This window comes from Mus caroli, unplaced genomic scaffold (genome assembly GCF_978045245.1).
Source record: "Mus caroli unplaced genomic scaffold, Mus_caroli_1 scaffold_13, whole genome shotgun sequence".
In the NCBI taxonomy this organism is placed as follows: Eukaryota; Metazoa; Chordata; class Mammalia; order Rodentia; family Muridae; genus Mus; species Mus caroli.
The window spans coordinates 27559935-27576447 of NW_028227268.1; the positions used below are offsets into that span (position 1 = coordinate 27559935).

Consider the following 16513-nt stretch of genomic DNA (forward strand, 5'->3'; position numbering starts at 1 on the left):
GTTCAGGGTCTTTTCCCCACTTCTTGAACAAAGAACAAAGGAATGGCTCCATTCATGTGCCACACACCCCATTATCCTTCTTGTGCCTTGCCCTGCCTTTCCTACAATTTCTGCCTCCCTCCCTTTGCTGCCTCTCTTGTGTCTGGGCAAGTACAGCACCCTCCAATGGTGAGCTCATCTGTCAAAGTTTATTTACTTATTTTGTTTTTTTTTTTTTTTTTTTTTTTGAAACAGGGTTTCTCTGAGAAGCCTTGGCTGTCCTGGAACTCACTCTGTAGACCAGGATAATCTCAGAGATCCACCTGTCTCTGTTTCCTGAATGCTGAGATCTAAAGGCTTGCGATACTACCACTTGACCTTTTTTTCTTTTTTTTTCTTTTTTTAAATTGAATCCTGCCTGGATGGTACTCACTAATTAGATCTCACTAGCTTTGAACTCACAGAGATTTGCCTCCTTTCAGATGGGATTAAAGGTGGTGTCACCACGCCCTGCTTTATCCTCTATTTAAGCACAGCTCAGCTGAGGGACTTCCACAGCGCTCTCCTCCATCCAACACACAAGGCTGCAAATCAACCTCTTCTAACCTCCCACCTCCCAGTCCTCAACTCAAGCAAGGCCAGCTCCTCTCCACTTCTCTTCCCTGAGCTCCTGTTCAGCTTGCAGCCCTGGTCCAGTTAACTCCAGTGTGTTAACTCTGTGCCTATCCTGAGACTGGACCCATAGGTGGAGAGAAGTGGAAGTCACTCTGTCCTTACACTCTGAAGCTCAGTGGACCCCTTGACAGGATGCTGGACGCCTGGGTCTGGGGCACACTCACCTTGACCTTTGGCCTGCTTTCCAGTCTCCAAGGAGTAAGCACCAATGAGGTAAGTGAGACCTCTGTGACTTTTGAGGACCCTATGGGGCAGAGGCCTGCCTAGGAACCCAGTCCTCAACTTAACTTGTCAGGACTTACCTTAACCACAGGCAATTGGAAACTTCCTGTCTGTTGTGTTTGGGGAAAGTTGTGGGTAGGGACAACACAGGGAGACTGGGGAAATCTGGGCCCCTGTCTTGGCAGGGCTGTGTTGCTACCTGGGAGCTGGCCCCAACCACAACCCTGAATAGGATCAGTGACCCCCATTTTAGTCTTGGCATGTCTTATTAAGCCCTGAGTCAGGCTGAGAAACCTGAGGTCTTGCCTGTCTGGGATGGGGCCTCTCCTTCCCTGTTCTTCCAAGGTTGGTGACCTTGAGTGTAGTTTATTGTCCCTCTCTGGGACTTCTGTTTGTGTACCAGGGAAGTGGAGGTTCCCACTTCCATGATTAGTTTGAATTCAATCTCAGAGTAGACCTGGCTGCCTGGCTGTGTGTCCTTATACCTTTATCCCAGGAGGGCAGGATTTGAGTGCTTGTTCATATACAATCTCTAAGTGTCTTGGGTTGGCGGGTTTCCTCAGAGGTGGTCAGAACAAGCCTTTGTTTAATACAATCCTTTTGTTAGTTTGTTTTGATTTTCTTTTTTTTTTTTTACGTATTTTCCTCAATTACACTTCCAATGCTATCCCAAAAGTCCCCCATACCCCCCCCCACTTCCCTACCCACCCATTCCCATTCTTTTGGCCCTGGCATTCCCCTGTATTGGGGCATATAAAGTTTGCAAGTCCAATGGGCCTGTCTTTCCAGTGATGGCCGACTAGGCCATCTTTCGATACATATGCAGCTAGAGACAAGAGCTCCGGGGTACTGGTTAGTTCATCATGTTGTTCCAACTATAGGGTTGCAGATCCCTTTAGCTCCTTGGGTACTTTCTCTAGCTTCTCCATTGGGAGCCCTGTGATCCATCCAATAGCTGACTGTGAGCCTCCACTTCTGTGTTTGTTTGGCCCCGGCATAGTTTCATGTTTTGATTTTCAAGACATGGCTTCTGTAGGCCTGGCTATCCTAGAGCTCTGTAGTCCAGGCTGGCCTCAACTCAAATTAAATTTACAACTTGGCTGAGCATCTGCTATGGCGATCAGACATAAGTGAAGTCCCATGTCCACTCCCCAGAACACTGTCCATGGCTGTTTGGAACCTGTAATTCTCCATGCATGGCCATGTATTTGTCAAGGCCAGGATCAAGACACTTCCATTCTGGGACCTCTGCATCATTTGCTGACCCCTCTCTGCAGCCCCAAGTATAGACACTGTCAGTCCTCCCAATCAGATCTAATCAATCCATGTTTATTAAACCTCAGGCCCCCAACCATTCTGATCAGACCACCTGGTTAAGATGCAACACAATAATCCTGGTCTAGTTTATCAAACCTATCAACTTTTTTTTTGATACATGGTCTCATTATATAGATAACACTGCCCATGAGAGAGAGAGAGAGAGAGAGAGAGAGAGAGAGAGAGAGAGAGAGAGAGAGAGAGAGAGAGAGAGAGAGTTCTGAGTTTCTGGGTCCCTTGTGTTCTTAGCTTACTGTATCGATCCTCACCAAACAGAGCAACTGTGAGCATGGAGAGGGAATGATCCCAGCTGTGACTGTCCCATTGTCTTTTCTTTAGCAAAAGAAATGGTATTGTGATGATCGTTAGCAAAGACAAAAGCTGGCTTCCTCTACTTTATTTGTTGAGAGAGGGTCTAGAGCTTCTAGTCCCTAGAAGCTGTGGACTCCTGAGATTAAAGGCATGCACGACCACACCTGGTAATGGTTCTAAGTGAAGTAGCCAGAGAGGGCGCTGCCTTGATACCTGGGGGAAGAGAGTCATCATTAAGAGCTTAGACAGTACTGCTATCAACAGGATGGGATTCTGTATGGAGATTTTTAGATGCTTCAAAATGCTTTAGGATGCAGGGCAGGGGGTTCCCGCAGGGATCTGAGGATGAATAAGGCCCGATTATGTTTATTGAACTTCCAGAGTTGTCTCTACCTATGACACGGGATCATGGGAGTAGAAGCAGTGGGGAATTTAGGCTACTTTCTGGGGGGCTCTGAAGCTAAGGATCAACTAAAGGTGGCTTCCCATGCCAATCTCTCTCTCTCTCTCTCTCTCTCTCTCTCTCTCTCTCTCTCTCTCTCTCTCTCTGTGTGTGTGTCTGTGTGTGTGTGTGTGTCTGTGTGTGTGTGTGTGTGTGTTGACCTTGGACATGGCAGTTGGAAGGAAGGAGAATCTGGTACCCCATGGCTGGACAATGTCTGAGCAGACTCTTGCTACCAGTTCTCTTTGAGAGTTTCTGCTTCCCAATCTGGCCTCAAACTGGCTCTGTAGCCTTGAATAGTTCTGCCTCCTCTTGACATCTGTCATGATGGGCAGCACCCCTGGTTTCCCCACACCTCCCTGATTTATCTGCATGCTGGACAAACAGTCTAACACCTGAGATCCAAGTCCCAGGCTTTGAGCTCTGATCTCTGTCTTTTTCTTCCACAGACTGTAAACACATGTGACATCCTGTAAGTATGGGACTTTGTCAATAATTGTTGGTAAAGGCAGGGGGGATGGGTGTGTGCTCAGATTCTGTCCTGGATAAGGGGACAGACACCTAATTCATATCACTTTTGCTGGAACCATAGCCCCTCTCAGCTTACCCAACCATGGGATCTGCAGGTCTGTAACTGCTGCTAATCCCCAACCTTTCATAGCTGGGGCGGGGAGCGGGAATCAAATGAACAATGTCCCACTCCTGCCTCCCATGTAAGTTCAGCATCAGGACCATTCTGCCTGAGTAGAATGGCATACTGCCCCGATGAACTCTGAACTCAGGTCCCAAGCCCAGACTCTAATTTCTCCCAGTGATCCCGGGATAGATGGTTACCACACACCCACTAAGGGTGGCTGGCAACCTGAGGGTTTAAGTGTCTTGAGAAGCAGGGACCTTTTCTTTTAACACTCTGATGTCTTCAGTATTTACCGATGCCTTTTTGTTCTGACTAGAAACTGTACCAAAGGATTCACATGCTGTGACAATAGATGCTGCCCTGAAAGAAAGTTCTGGAAGCTTGAAAATAATCGCTTTAGGTAAGGCCAGGGTCACAACTCTGGGCATCTGCACTGAGGGCTGGATCCGCATGAATCAGGGTGGGGGTGGAAGATGGAGGAGGTATGGCACGGGAGCATGGCCTGGACACTTCTGACAACACCATCCCCTACTACCCTAGGCTTGTGAACATCATCCTGTGGGCCATTATACTCGTTTTGTTCATCTGTGTCCTAGTGAGGCATTACTATTTGAGGTGCACAAATCTACAGCATGACATCAGAACATCTGATCATCAGACTCCTCCAGAACCGCCCTCCATTGCTCCCCTGGAGAGCATTAGGGTCACCTCCTTGGATCCCCCACCACCCTACAGTCAGGTGGGTCCTTCTGTCCCAATTCCTAAAGTGTTTCATAACATGTTGAAATAATGAATTGGGGGGGTGGGGAGGATAATGGATTGGTGAGGGCTCTGCCAACAATGATGTTATTCTTTACCCAGACCCTAAATAAAGTCAGTATCCCTTTTCTCCTGCAGGTTGTTCTGCCGCCAACTCCCACAGAACCACCTCCTCCCTACAGCCTCAGGCCTGAGGGCCCTGCTGGCCAGATGAGAGGGCATGCCTACGCAACCCTTTGAGCTTCCTCACACACAAAGCTCCTGGATCAAGCCCAGGACCCTGGAATGACTGCCTATCCCATCATGTCTCTGTTCTTTGATTTAATTTATTGTTTTTATACACTGCTGCCCCCTCCCCTTTTGTCATGAGAGCTAAGCTGGATCCATTATCTCTGTCCACACTAAAGACTACTGACATTTTTAAGAATTGGGGGTAGCTGTAACAGATGAAGAGAGATTATTGCTAGTGGACTGCCAATCTTGACTGGGCAGCTCGCTCTGCCATCCTACAGCAGCACTTCTGTGCCTGGAAGAGATTGAAGAGTGAACTGCACAGACTCTGAGCCATCTTCCAACTATGCCTGGGCAGAGAAGACCTCACTGTCCCTCTATAGCAATGCAGAAAACTCAGGGACTAATACGTTTCCACAGCTGGCTGCTAAGTGGGGATGGAGACAAGGTCAGAGGCTGAGGAAACCCTTCCAGCTTCTTCCACTGGTGACTGACTGCACTGACCACCTGCTGGGAGGATGGAGCATCCATGATGTGAATGAATGCACAGACCTTCAGCCTCTTGGGGCCTGGGGGGCACTGAATAAATGAACTGAAAAGCTCTCTGGATCCTGTTCTATTCCTGGGACCTGCTTTCTGGAGACACAAGAACTTCATTAAGAATGGGACTCTTAGAGAGATACAAGCCACAAACAGCTTCTGGGGGAAGGCAGGGTGGGGAGAAAGCCTGTAGAATGAGACTTGGTTAGACTTCCTTGGAGTTTGGCCAGGGAACTCTTCCTTTCACATTCCTCTCTATTAATCCTCTGGAGTGATAGCAGAGGCAGACCCTTCCTAGCTCCTCATCCTGCTGAGCCTGGGTTCCAGGTTCTTCATAGAAATGCAGCCCAAAGTGGAGTCCTGCTGGGAAGAAGGTTTTGTTCTGTGGCTGAGGGCCTGAGGACAGCTTGGAGCCGAAGGGGGCAGGGAGTGAAGACAGTTCCTGGTGCCCATGCCTTGGCACCTTACCCCTGTGTTTACTGTGTGTGCTGCAGAGGGCTAAAGGCCAATGTTTCCCTTCAGGCAGACAACACTACCAATACTCACTGCTTAGGTGTGCAGGCAGGGCAGGTGTGGCTGTCCTGGACTCCCTCTGTAGACCAGGCTGGCTTCAAATTCAGGATCCCCAAGAATACTCATCCCTGTGCCACCACAGAAGAGGGCAGGGCATGGATTCCAGGTAGATTCAGGCTCTGAGAACTGGGCTTTGCCCTATCTGAGGAGGTCCCTTCATTCTGCTTGTCACCTATCTGACACTGAAGATGGTGGAGGGCTTTAATTCAGTGGTATGGGCTGCAGAGAGTGGTTTTCCTGAACTTCAGTGGCAGAAATATTTTATTATATTTAAAATGTGCATCTGCGTTCTGTGAGGGTGTCAGGTCCCCTAGAACTGATGTTCCAGATGATTATGAGCTTCCATGTGGGTGCAGGGAATTGAACCAGGGTCCTGAAGGGCAGCCAGTGTTCTTAACCACTGAGCCATCTCTCCAGTCCCCTGGATTAGTATATATACACTCAGTATAATCACTCCTCTGGGTGAGAGTGAAGAGATGTCACATTTTCAGAGGTGACCTTGTACTCTCCATTCCTCCAATATTTATAAAGCCACTACTGTAATACTTCTGTCCTGGGGATCCAGAATGACACCAGGAGCAGAGTCACCTCTAAGGAGAAGCCTGCAGAGAGGCCCACACAGCAAAGCTCACCTCTAAGGAGAAGCCTGCAGAGAGGCCCACACACCAAATCTCACAGAGATGCTGATGCTCATCTCCTGGTGCCCTGGAGTGGGTGGGGTGTGAAATGATGGTCCACATCCATTGACCTAGGAGCTTGTTCTGTCAGACTTGCACCCACACTGAACACCCATCCCCTAAGGATGAAGGATCTGTGGTGCCAACCTACATTGTGTCTGTCTTATTGGGAGAAGAGACAAGTTCATAGCAGCTTTGTAAAATAAACTTAATTGTTACATTTTAGTAAATGTGTGTCTGTATGTTTCTCTGCATGTCTCTTAAAATCTAAAAGACCCAGGTGCTGTGGTGTAGTCCCAAGTTAGTCAAAGACTCACAGACAGGAGGATTACAGATTTCATCCTAGTTTGAGTTAACAATGAGATAAAGCCAAGGTGGGGAGAGTGGCTGAGCCCATAGCTCAGTGGTAGAGAATTTGCCCAGCATGTGCAAGACTCAGAATTCAGTCCCCAGATGCTGCTCCAACAATTCTAGTACTGTATGAGAGCTACTGTGAGCAGTAAGCAGGTGGCTAGCCTGGGAGGACTTTTTAAAAAAATCTCTACTCAAGTTAGGGCTTCTCTGTGTGGTCCTGGCTATCCCTGAGTCCCTCTGTAGACCAGGCGGGCTTCAAACTCAGAGATCCACCTGCCTCTTCCCCTCACACCCCAACTACTGAGATTAAAGGTGTGCATCACCACTGCCCAGTTTAAGATTTTATTTTTAATCTATATTAGTGTTTTGCTTGAGTGTGCATCTGTGTACCAATGTGCATGCAGGACCCTAGGAGGGTGGAGTGGGCAGCAGATCCCCTGGAACTTGGGCTCCAGACAGTTAAGAGCCCCATTGTAGGTACTGAGAGTTGACTGTGTGTGCTATGCCAGAGTGGCCAATGTTCCAAATGCTAAGCCATCTCTCTGGCCCAAACTTTATATAGTGTATGCTTTAGCATTCCATGAGATTTTTCTTTTTCCAGTGAACAAATCTTGCTTTTGTGGATTTGGTAGGTCGTTTACAGAATTTGTTTAGAGGCAGATGTAGTTTATGAAGGGCTGGGCATACAACTCAGTGGTAGGGTGTCTAACATGTTCAAGATTCTGGCTTCAAACATTAGCCCTGGAAAAAACATAGTAAGTGAAATTTCATCAATGACAGTTGGTATAATTTTCAGCCTTGTTATGAAGACAGACGAGTATGTCTGATGGCTGGCACATGTGACAGGTATACACACACTGCTGGTGATTGAGCCTCTGGCCTCAAGTGTGCTAAGCAAGCCCAACTGAGCTGATTCCTAGCCCCCGGGCAATCATTCCTTAGCATAGATATGGTGCTCACCCCCTTCCTGTGTTGGGGAGGCTTGGGGCAGGACTTCAGATGAGGTCTCTCCTTTCTAGCCTCAGTCTATCTTCTTTCTCAACTTAAGTGTCCCTGGTCAGAACCTGCCTCAGGGGATTTCATCTTTTCATGAAGTTTGGACTCACTCCCCATCACCACTGGGCCTACCCAGAGGGCTTTCTTCCATCATCCGGCTCCAGTTTCCCCCTGTCTGAGAGACCTCTATGATGCTGCAGAGAGAGGAGCCCCATCCAGTCCTGAAATTGCCTTAGTTTGTGTTGTCATGTGTGTTTGTGCACTGTGTCCACTCTGTACACAAGCTCCCTCAAGGGAGGACTGGCCACTGTCCAGAGTCATGACTAGGCATGCTCAGTCCATGGTGGGCATCATACCTTGGTGATTGACTTCTTGGGGACCACAGCAGCCATGGGCAGCTCAAAGAAAAGCCAGAAATGTCTTGTGGTGGAAATGGCTCTGGAGACACCTGGTATCATCTGTAAATTTGGTCCCCAGGAGAGAGGAGGGGATTGATGGAGACAACATGGAAATTAAAGAAAAGGGGTGGCCCCTGTCCTTTATTAGAAGTACATGGTCCTTTGATCAGAACATGAAGGGCGGCAGGTTCCCTGCAGGAGGAGACAGTCAGTGCCTCTTCAAGGGCTTGAGGGTTTTATAGGGCAGAAAAGAAAGGGACCTTTTGGGGTAGAGAAATTCCATCTTCAGATCAGGTTCCTGCAGTCTCTGAGTTTCCAAGTGCCACAGAAGGTCTTTATCCAGTGTTGACTTTTGTATTAGTCAGGGTTCTCTAGAGTCACAGAACTTATGTATAGTCTCTATATAGTAAAATAATTTATTGATGAGCTAGAGCAAGACTCCCTTCTTCCAATGTCCTTATATTTTCTCTAGCAGAAGGTGTAGCCCAGATTAAAGGTGTGTTCCACCACACCTTTTTTTTTTTTTTTTTTTGGTTTTTCGAGGCAGGGTTTCTCTGTGTAGCCTTGGCTGTCCTGGAACTCACTCTGTAGACCAGGCTGGCCACGAACTCAGAAATCCGCCTGCCTCTGCCTCCCAAATACTGGGATTAAAGGCGTGTGCCACCACGACCGGCTCCACCACACCTTTAATCCCAGATTAAAGGTGTATTAAAGGTGTAGCCCAGATTAAAGGTGTGTTCCTTAAACTCGGAGATTTAATCTTCTGGAATCCATAGCCACTATGGCTCAAGATCTCCATACCAAGATCCAGATCAGAAACTTCTATCTCCCAGCCTCCAGATAAGGGTCACTGGTGAGCCTTCCAATTCTGGATTGTAGTTCATTCCAAATATAGTCAAGTTGACAACCAGGAATAGCCACTACAACTTTCTTCTGAGAACCCCCTACCCCCAGTGCCTCAGGTCTTACTGCTGTGTTGATAATCTTGTTGGGCAGGTGTTCAGATCCTTCAAGCTGACTCAGGAGTTTCTAACTAGCCTGGGCTCTTTTTGTTTGTTTGTTTGGTTGGTTTTAAGATTTGTTTATTATTATATGTAAATACACTGTAGCTATCTTTAGACACACCAGTAGAGGGTGTCAATTCTCATTACAGATGGTTGTGAGCCACCATGAGGATTGATCGGATTTGAACTCAGGACTTTCAGAAGAGCAGTCTATGCTCTTACCCACTGAACCATCTTGCCAGTCCCACCTGAGGCTCTTTTAGGTCATTCCCCTTTCACTGCATGTGCGAGCACATTTCCTTCTCCTTCTTTCTCCTTCTCCTTCTTTCTCCTTCTCCTTCTCTTCCTCCCCCTCCCTCTCCTCCACCTCCTTCTCCTCCTCCTTCTTCTCCTTCCTTCCTCCTTTCTTCAGTCAGTTCTCAATGAGCCCCTCCAAAAATACCAGACATTGTAGTGGAGCAGTGGTGGTTGGAGGGTAGGAGCTACTTCTAACAGACACGATCTGTCCCCATGAAACACACACACACCCAAGAAGGAAGTCTGCCTCTAAAGCATGCTGAGTACTAACTGGGTCACAAACCCCAAGCAGGTGAATCTAGAGAGCTCCCCCAGGAGGGGGTGGGGCTGAGATTGCTTAGAGAAGGAGGCCAGGTCTGTGCTCTTTGAGGAAGTAACATTGAGCTAACTGTAGTAGAGGAGAAATACAGTATACATTGTGGCATGCAAAGATCAACGGGCAGCTTTTGCAAGTTCTCCAGGAGAGGAGAACTCCAGAGCCTCAGAACCCCACAATGCTTATCAAAGGGCATGCTTTATCAGTTCTGAGCACCAGAGGTGTGACATGAAGATATTGGCCAGGTGGCTCCTTTCAGAAGCTGTGGGAGTGAGTGGTGGCCAGCCATCTTTGGTGTCCCTGAGCAAGGAACTGTCCTCAAATCTCTACCTTTGACCTTGCAAAATCTGTCTGCTAAGGACATTCTTTCTGCACTGAGGACTCAACCTCAACCAGATCCTTATATTAATTACTTAACACCAGGACAGTGTTGTGTGGCAATTTCCTTCAAGTTAGACCTCTGTTTTGGAAGCTCCTTAAGATAGAGAAATTTCTATGCAGGGAAGGAAACAACTCAAAGATTTCAGGAAGTACCTGAAACAGACAAGATGCACTGGTCTCTTCCTTCTTAAGCATACATAAGCAGTAAGGACAACTGAAAGTTGTTTTTAGACCAGCAAAGCTACCTGAAGAAGCTTGGTCCAGCAGCTGAGCTCCCTACAGAAACACTATCTAACATGTTGATCTACACACATGATGTGTATTGGGGGTTTGTGAGCCATTACAATATTAGAGTGGACTTTCAGTAATGCTGCTGTCTTTGAGACATTTCTGCTTCCAAAATTATCCCCTCACCCATACTTCTGTAAGTATCCACAATAAAAGTAACTGGCTCCCAAGTTGGTCTTTGGTGTTGTCCTTACTTTGATTTTCTATCTGAAAAAAGTAAATGTTTGTTCATGGATCCCCAAGAAGAGTGACCAATTTAGAGAGGAAAAGAAGTGAGAAAATGGAGCCGGAGATATGGCTCAGCAGTTTAGAGCACTGACTGCTTTTCCAGAGGTCCTGAGTTCAATTCCCAGCAACCAAGTGGTGGTTCACAACTATCTTTAATGGGATCCAATGCTCTATTCTGATATGTCTGAAGACTGTAGCAATGTACCTAAAGTAAATAAATAATTGTTAGAAGAAGGAGGAGAAGTAGAAGTGAAAGCACTAAGCTCTGGATATTCCCGAGAAGACAAGAAAGGACTTCATCTAGCTGGAGAGATGGCTCAGTGGTTAAGAGCATCTGCTGCTTTCCTCTGGGTCTTCAAGTTGATTCTCCACACCAGTCCCAAGGCATGTGATGCCCACCCACATGTGGGCAAAACATAAAATCTCCATAAAATATAAATAAGTAAACCTTTTAGGGACCTAGAATAGCACATTCCAAAGTATATTCCCCCCCCCCCCAGCACATGCCAACCCCATTGTATGATGGCAGTTCTTGATTGGCAACTTGACAACCTCTGGGATCCATTAAAATCCAACTGGCTGGGTACACCTGTGAGGAACTTTTTCTTAAGTCAATTGATGTAGTTAGACCCACTATTATCAGAGATCTCTTGAAGCAGGAAGATAAAGCTTAAATCTGAGCAAATCCATTCCTTATTGGCATTAGATTTTACTTCTTGAGGAGTTTCATGCATACTGAAGACCAGTGGAGACATCCAGTCTTGTGGACTGACTGACTACTAGACTCTTGGAGTCCCCATTGGTAGACAGCCATTGTTAGCTTAGCTGAACTCCAGCCTAAAAGCCATTCCAATAAATCCCTTTCATTCATTCATTCATATATATATATATAATCATTTCTGTTCCTCCAGAGAACTCTGACTCCTATAAAGGCCTGGTGGGAACATTCCCCATCCATGTAAATATGGAAAAGGTCAATGCCCTCATCTCACACTGAAAATCCCTGACTCACCTGAGTTGAAGAGCTGAGGAGTCGACCACAGAAGAAAACCACTTTATCCTTCTGTAATACAGTGCTTTCCTGTTCTAGTGGACCCTCAAATCCTGCCTTCCTTTCCTTCATCCCTAGGGAATGCTGACTTCTCCTCATTCCACAGCAACATGGGTAGAATATGGCCTTGCCTCATTATCTAGACAACTGGGAGAACTGGGCTTCAGTCTTCCCCAAGAGACAGAGATGGAGACATTACTAAGAGGTGCAGGAGTGGGTGCTACTGGGCAGGGTGTGTACCAGAGAGAGCATTGAGGAAGTCTGACCGCTTTTAATGTGTGTGTGTGTGTGTGTGTGTGCATGTGTAGCCCTGGCTGTCCTGGAACTTGCTCTGTATGCTGAACCATCCTGTCATCAGGCATTTTCATTGCTGCAGTGGTTACATGAGTGTCTAGACGTGAACCTGGTACGGTGGCACATCCTTTTAATTCCAGCACTTAGGAAGGGGAGGCAGGTGGAGCTCTGTGAGTTCAAGGCCATCCTGGTTGACATGGTCTACATAGTTTTCCAGGCCAGCCAGGGCTACATAGTGAGACCCTTCCTCAAACAAAGGAACAAACAATCACAACTCACACAAATACAAAAAAGAAAGGATGTGTGTAGGGAGAGATCTATATGACATAAAATAAGGTAGACTTATAGCCTGTTTGTACCCAAGTCCTTTCCTTATTTTGATCCTTTGCACAACATGTAACCATCAGCCACCACAAAACAGTGTAACCTGTTGAAGAAGCTGGACAAATGGAGCTTGAGGCTATGTGTGAATATGTGTGTATTTTGTATTTATGTATGTGTTGTCTGTGTGTTTTATATAAGTAATGTGTGTGTGTGTTGTGTTGTGTATATAATTTTTTGTTAGTTCTGTCAACTTGATAAAGCCTGGGATCACAGGGAAGAGCCTCAATGAAGATGGTTTACATCATGGTAGCCTGTGGGAGAGACTATGGGAGTTCTCTTGTATTAACCGGAGGGTGAAGGCCCACCCTAATGTGAGTGGCACCTACTCTTAGAAGCCCATATAAAAGGAGCTGAAAGAAGCAAGCTTTGCCTTCTACTTTCTTGCCCTTTGCTCTCTCTGGTCAGTTCATCTACCCTGTTGCTGCCTCTTCTGGTTCCTCCAGTGATACTAGAACCAGCTTCATCTGGCTTCAAAGGTTGACTGAAGACCAGCAGCTGTCCAGTATTCCTCCAGGAACCAGACAGAAATGCTCAGTTACCCAGCCCCATGGACTGAGCAGCCATTCTGTGAAACTTCCTTAACCTGCAATCCTTTCTCCCCTTGGCTGCGAATGGGAGCGGCTGCTTCACAGCCCCTGCTACTGTGACCTCCCTGCAGGATGAACTCTAAGCTTAGCTGTAAGCAGGATGAACTCCTCTGTCCTCCAAGGGGCTTCTGTCAGGATAACGATCACAGCAGTGAAGCTGGGACAGTGCACATGTGTGCTATGCATGTGGGTGTCCATTCAAGCTTCCATGTGGAGGTCAGAGGGCTGTGGAGATGCCATAGTCTCTTCTACATAGATACATTTATTTGTTTACTTCCTTATTTTTGAGTTGGGCTTCTTATTGAGCCCAGAGTTCACCATTTTGGATAAGCTGGTTGGACAGGGAGTCTCTGGGATCCACCCAACAGCACTGGGTTAATAAACATATGTGACCACGATCAGCTTGAGACTCCAAACCCAGTGCCCACAGTTGTGTGGGAAGCAATGTCCCCTGCGTGATATCTGCCAGGCCCTGCTGACTCAAGGTCCAGGTGCTTGATGTGAATTCTCAGCCCTGCCCTGTCAGACTGAATCGTTGTACTACAGGCATTGAAAGTGTGTGCTGTCACCTGCTGGCTTGTTGTACAGTATTATTATTATTGCACTATACTGACTTTAAACATTAATATATTTTAAAAAGGATTTGTTACCATTATAATAATTATTATTTTCTGTGTATGGGTATTTTGACTGCTAATGTCTGTGCACCAAAGGCCTGATGCCCAGGGAGGCCAGAAGACGATCTGGATTCCCTGGCACTGGAGTTATAGATGGTCGGGCACTGTCAAGTCAGTGCTGGGAATTGAACCCTGATCCTCTGCAATACCATACAGTTTTCTTAACTGCTGACCCATCTCTCCAACCACTAAAAGTTTGTTTTTAATAACTCAATTTTCGGCTGTCGGGCTCAAGAGCTTTTCATGCTGGCAAAGACCATTTGAGCGAATGCAGATCTTGTTCCTCCTGGCCAGGAAGGAGCTTTATTTAAACTGTAGGAATTTCCGTGTCACAAGGAGAATTAGCAGATGTTAAAGTGCGGAGATAAATGAAAGAAATGGTATTTTACTCGCCCTCAGAACTGGGCATGTGCCTCCTGCTCACACCAGAGAAAAATGGAAGAGGGAAGACTTCACCTCTGAGATGGTGGCCCCTCACCACTGTGGGGTTGGAACACATACCTCACACACTTCCACTATGTAGCCCAGGCTAGCCTTGAACTCATTTTTCTCTTTTCTTGCCCTCCGGAGGGTTGAAATCACAAGGATTTGCCATTACACCCTGTGTGAGCACTCTCTCTCTCTGTCTCTGTCTCTCTGTCTGTGTGTGTGTGTGAGAGAGAGACAGAGAGAGAGAGAGAAAGAGAGAGAGAGAAAGAGAGAGAGAGAGAGAGAGATTGTGTGTGTCACCTTCCAGCATGTGTGGGAGGGGTCAGTACCAGTCATCATCCCAGACAGGTCACTGTCCTACCCCTTCTAATTTGGCCTTAGCAGGCGTACAGAACACATCCTGGACAGCAGAGGGGGCTGCCGAGCCATTCAGGGAAAAAATTGCCTTTATCCTGAAGCCTGTATCGAGGGACACAGAGATAGCTGCTTTGGAAAGAGGCAAGTCCCTTCATTCCTGGGTACTTCATTCTGCCACAAAGAAAATCAGCTCATGTGTATTTTCTATTGCTGTGTGCTGGACACTGGGGAACTGGAGTTGGGGAGAGAGACCTTGCCTATGCCTGCCCAGCTGACCCCGGGGAGGCAGAAGTGAACTATTTTTGGTTTTGTATAAGATCGCTCGGTAGACGAAGCAATTCATGTCATCCTTCAGAGTCTGTGTGTGTCATTTCATTTGTCTCTGACTCATGGGTCCTCCTTTTGCAAATGAATTTACAGAGAGTTAGAGACTGCATGGCTTATGGTCACACAGTCCACCAGCCAGAAGTGACATATCTGCTTAAATGTCTCAAAACTGCTTGTATAGGCAGAACCCCACTAAAGCCAAGTATTCACCCTCCTTAGAAGAGGCCACAGCCCAGTGCTACTAGGAGTCATAGATACAGAGTTGTTTTAGCAGAATGTGGAGAAGAAAGGGATGGTAGGGTAAATTGCAGAGGGATGAAACAGGACACAGCTCAGCTCTAAACCAGCTTGTAACCCGGAGTTGCAAATTTGTTGGGGAACTACCCTGGAGACACTGGTCTTGTTAGGGATTAGCCTGGAGACTAGAGCTAGGCTCAGGTTCTGTTGGGGAACAACTTGGAAACTAATGCTAGATACCAGCTTGTTAGTCTACCTGAGTTCAAAGTTAGGTTAGGGTCTCTAAAATGGAGTCTGAATTTAAAAGCTTTGCCATCTCACTAGAACTAGAGTTTCAGAAGCTTATGAGCCATCTTGTATATAGATGCTGGACACTGAATCCCAGGTCCAAGAACAACTGCTCTTAACCTCTGAGTCAACTTCCCAGACTCCTCAGCCTTCCAACCCCCATAGAGTTGCTCTGTGTATTCTTGACTGCCCTGGAACTCTTGGTCTGTAGGCCAGGTTAGTCTAGGTGATCCATCTGTCTCTGTCTCCTGAATGGTAGAATTTAAAGGCTTGTACTGGGTCTGACAAGATGGCTCAGTGGTTAAAAGCACTGACAGCTCTTCCAAAGGTCCTGAGTTCAAATCCCAGCAACCACATGGTTGCTCACAACCGCCAGTAATGACACCATCTTCTGGTGCATCTAAAAACAGCTATACTGTACCTATTAATAATGATAAATAAATCTTCAGGTCTGAGTGAGCAGGGATCCAGCAAGCTAGGCTGACCTTAACAATTAAAGACCATAAATTCAATTCCCAACATGAAGGCTCACAACCATCTTTACAGCTAAAGTGTACTCATAAAATAAGTAAGTAAGTAAGTAAATAAATAAATAAATCCTTTTGGGGGGGGGTGGTTCAAGACAGGGTTTCTCTGGCTGTGCTGGCTGTTCAGGAACTCACTCAGTAGACCAGACTAGTCTTGAACTCGGAAATCCTCTTGCCTCTGCATCCCAAGAGCTGGAATTAAAGGCATGTGGCACCACTTCCGGCCTATAAATCTTAAAAAAAAAAAAAAAAGACTTGTGATACTACCACCTGGTTTTTGTTTGTTTGTTTGTTTTTGCTTTTTCATTTAATCCAGGCTCTGGTCTGGCTTGGATCTCACTACTTAGATCACACTAGCTTTGAACTCACAGAGATTTGTCTCCTCCCTGATGGGATTAAAGGCGGTGTCTCCACGCCCTGCTCTATCCACTATTTAAGCACAACCAAGCAGAGGGACTTCCACAGTGCTCTCCTCCATCCAACACACGAGGCTGGCAAATCAACCTCTTCTAACCTCCTACCTCCCAGTTCCTCAAACTCAAGCAAGGCCAGCTCCTCTCCACTTCTCTTCCCTGAGCTCCTGTTCAGCTTGCAGCCCTGGTCCAGCCAACTCCAGTGTGTTAACTCTGTGCCTATCCCGAGGCTGGGCCCATAGGTGGAGAGAAGTGGAAAGGTCCTGCCCTGTCACTCTGTCCTTACACTCTGAAGCTCAGTGGCCCCCTTGGCAGG

General features: G+C 46.8%; 1 protein-coding gene across 1 annotated transcript; it reads left to right on the forward strand.

The window, feature by feature from the left end:
- Nucleotides 1-786: 786 nt before the first annotated feature.
- LOC110306335 (transmembrane protein 92-like) lies at nt 787-4583 on the forward strand. Its single transcript, XM_021178498.1, has 5 exons — nt 787-867; nt 3397-3419; nt 3901-3984; nt 4125-4323; nt 4482-4583. The coding sequence occupies exons 1-5, from the start codon at nt 787-789 to the stop codon at nt 4581-4583; spliced, it is 489 nt and encodes a 162-aa protein (XP_021034157.1).
- The last annotated feature ends 11930 nt before the right edge of the window (nt 4584-16513 follow it).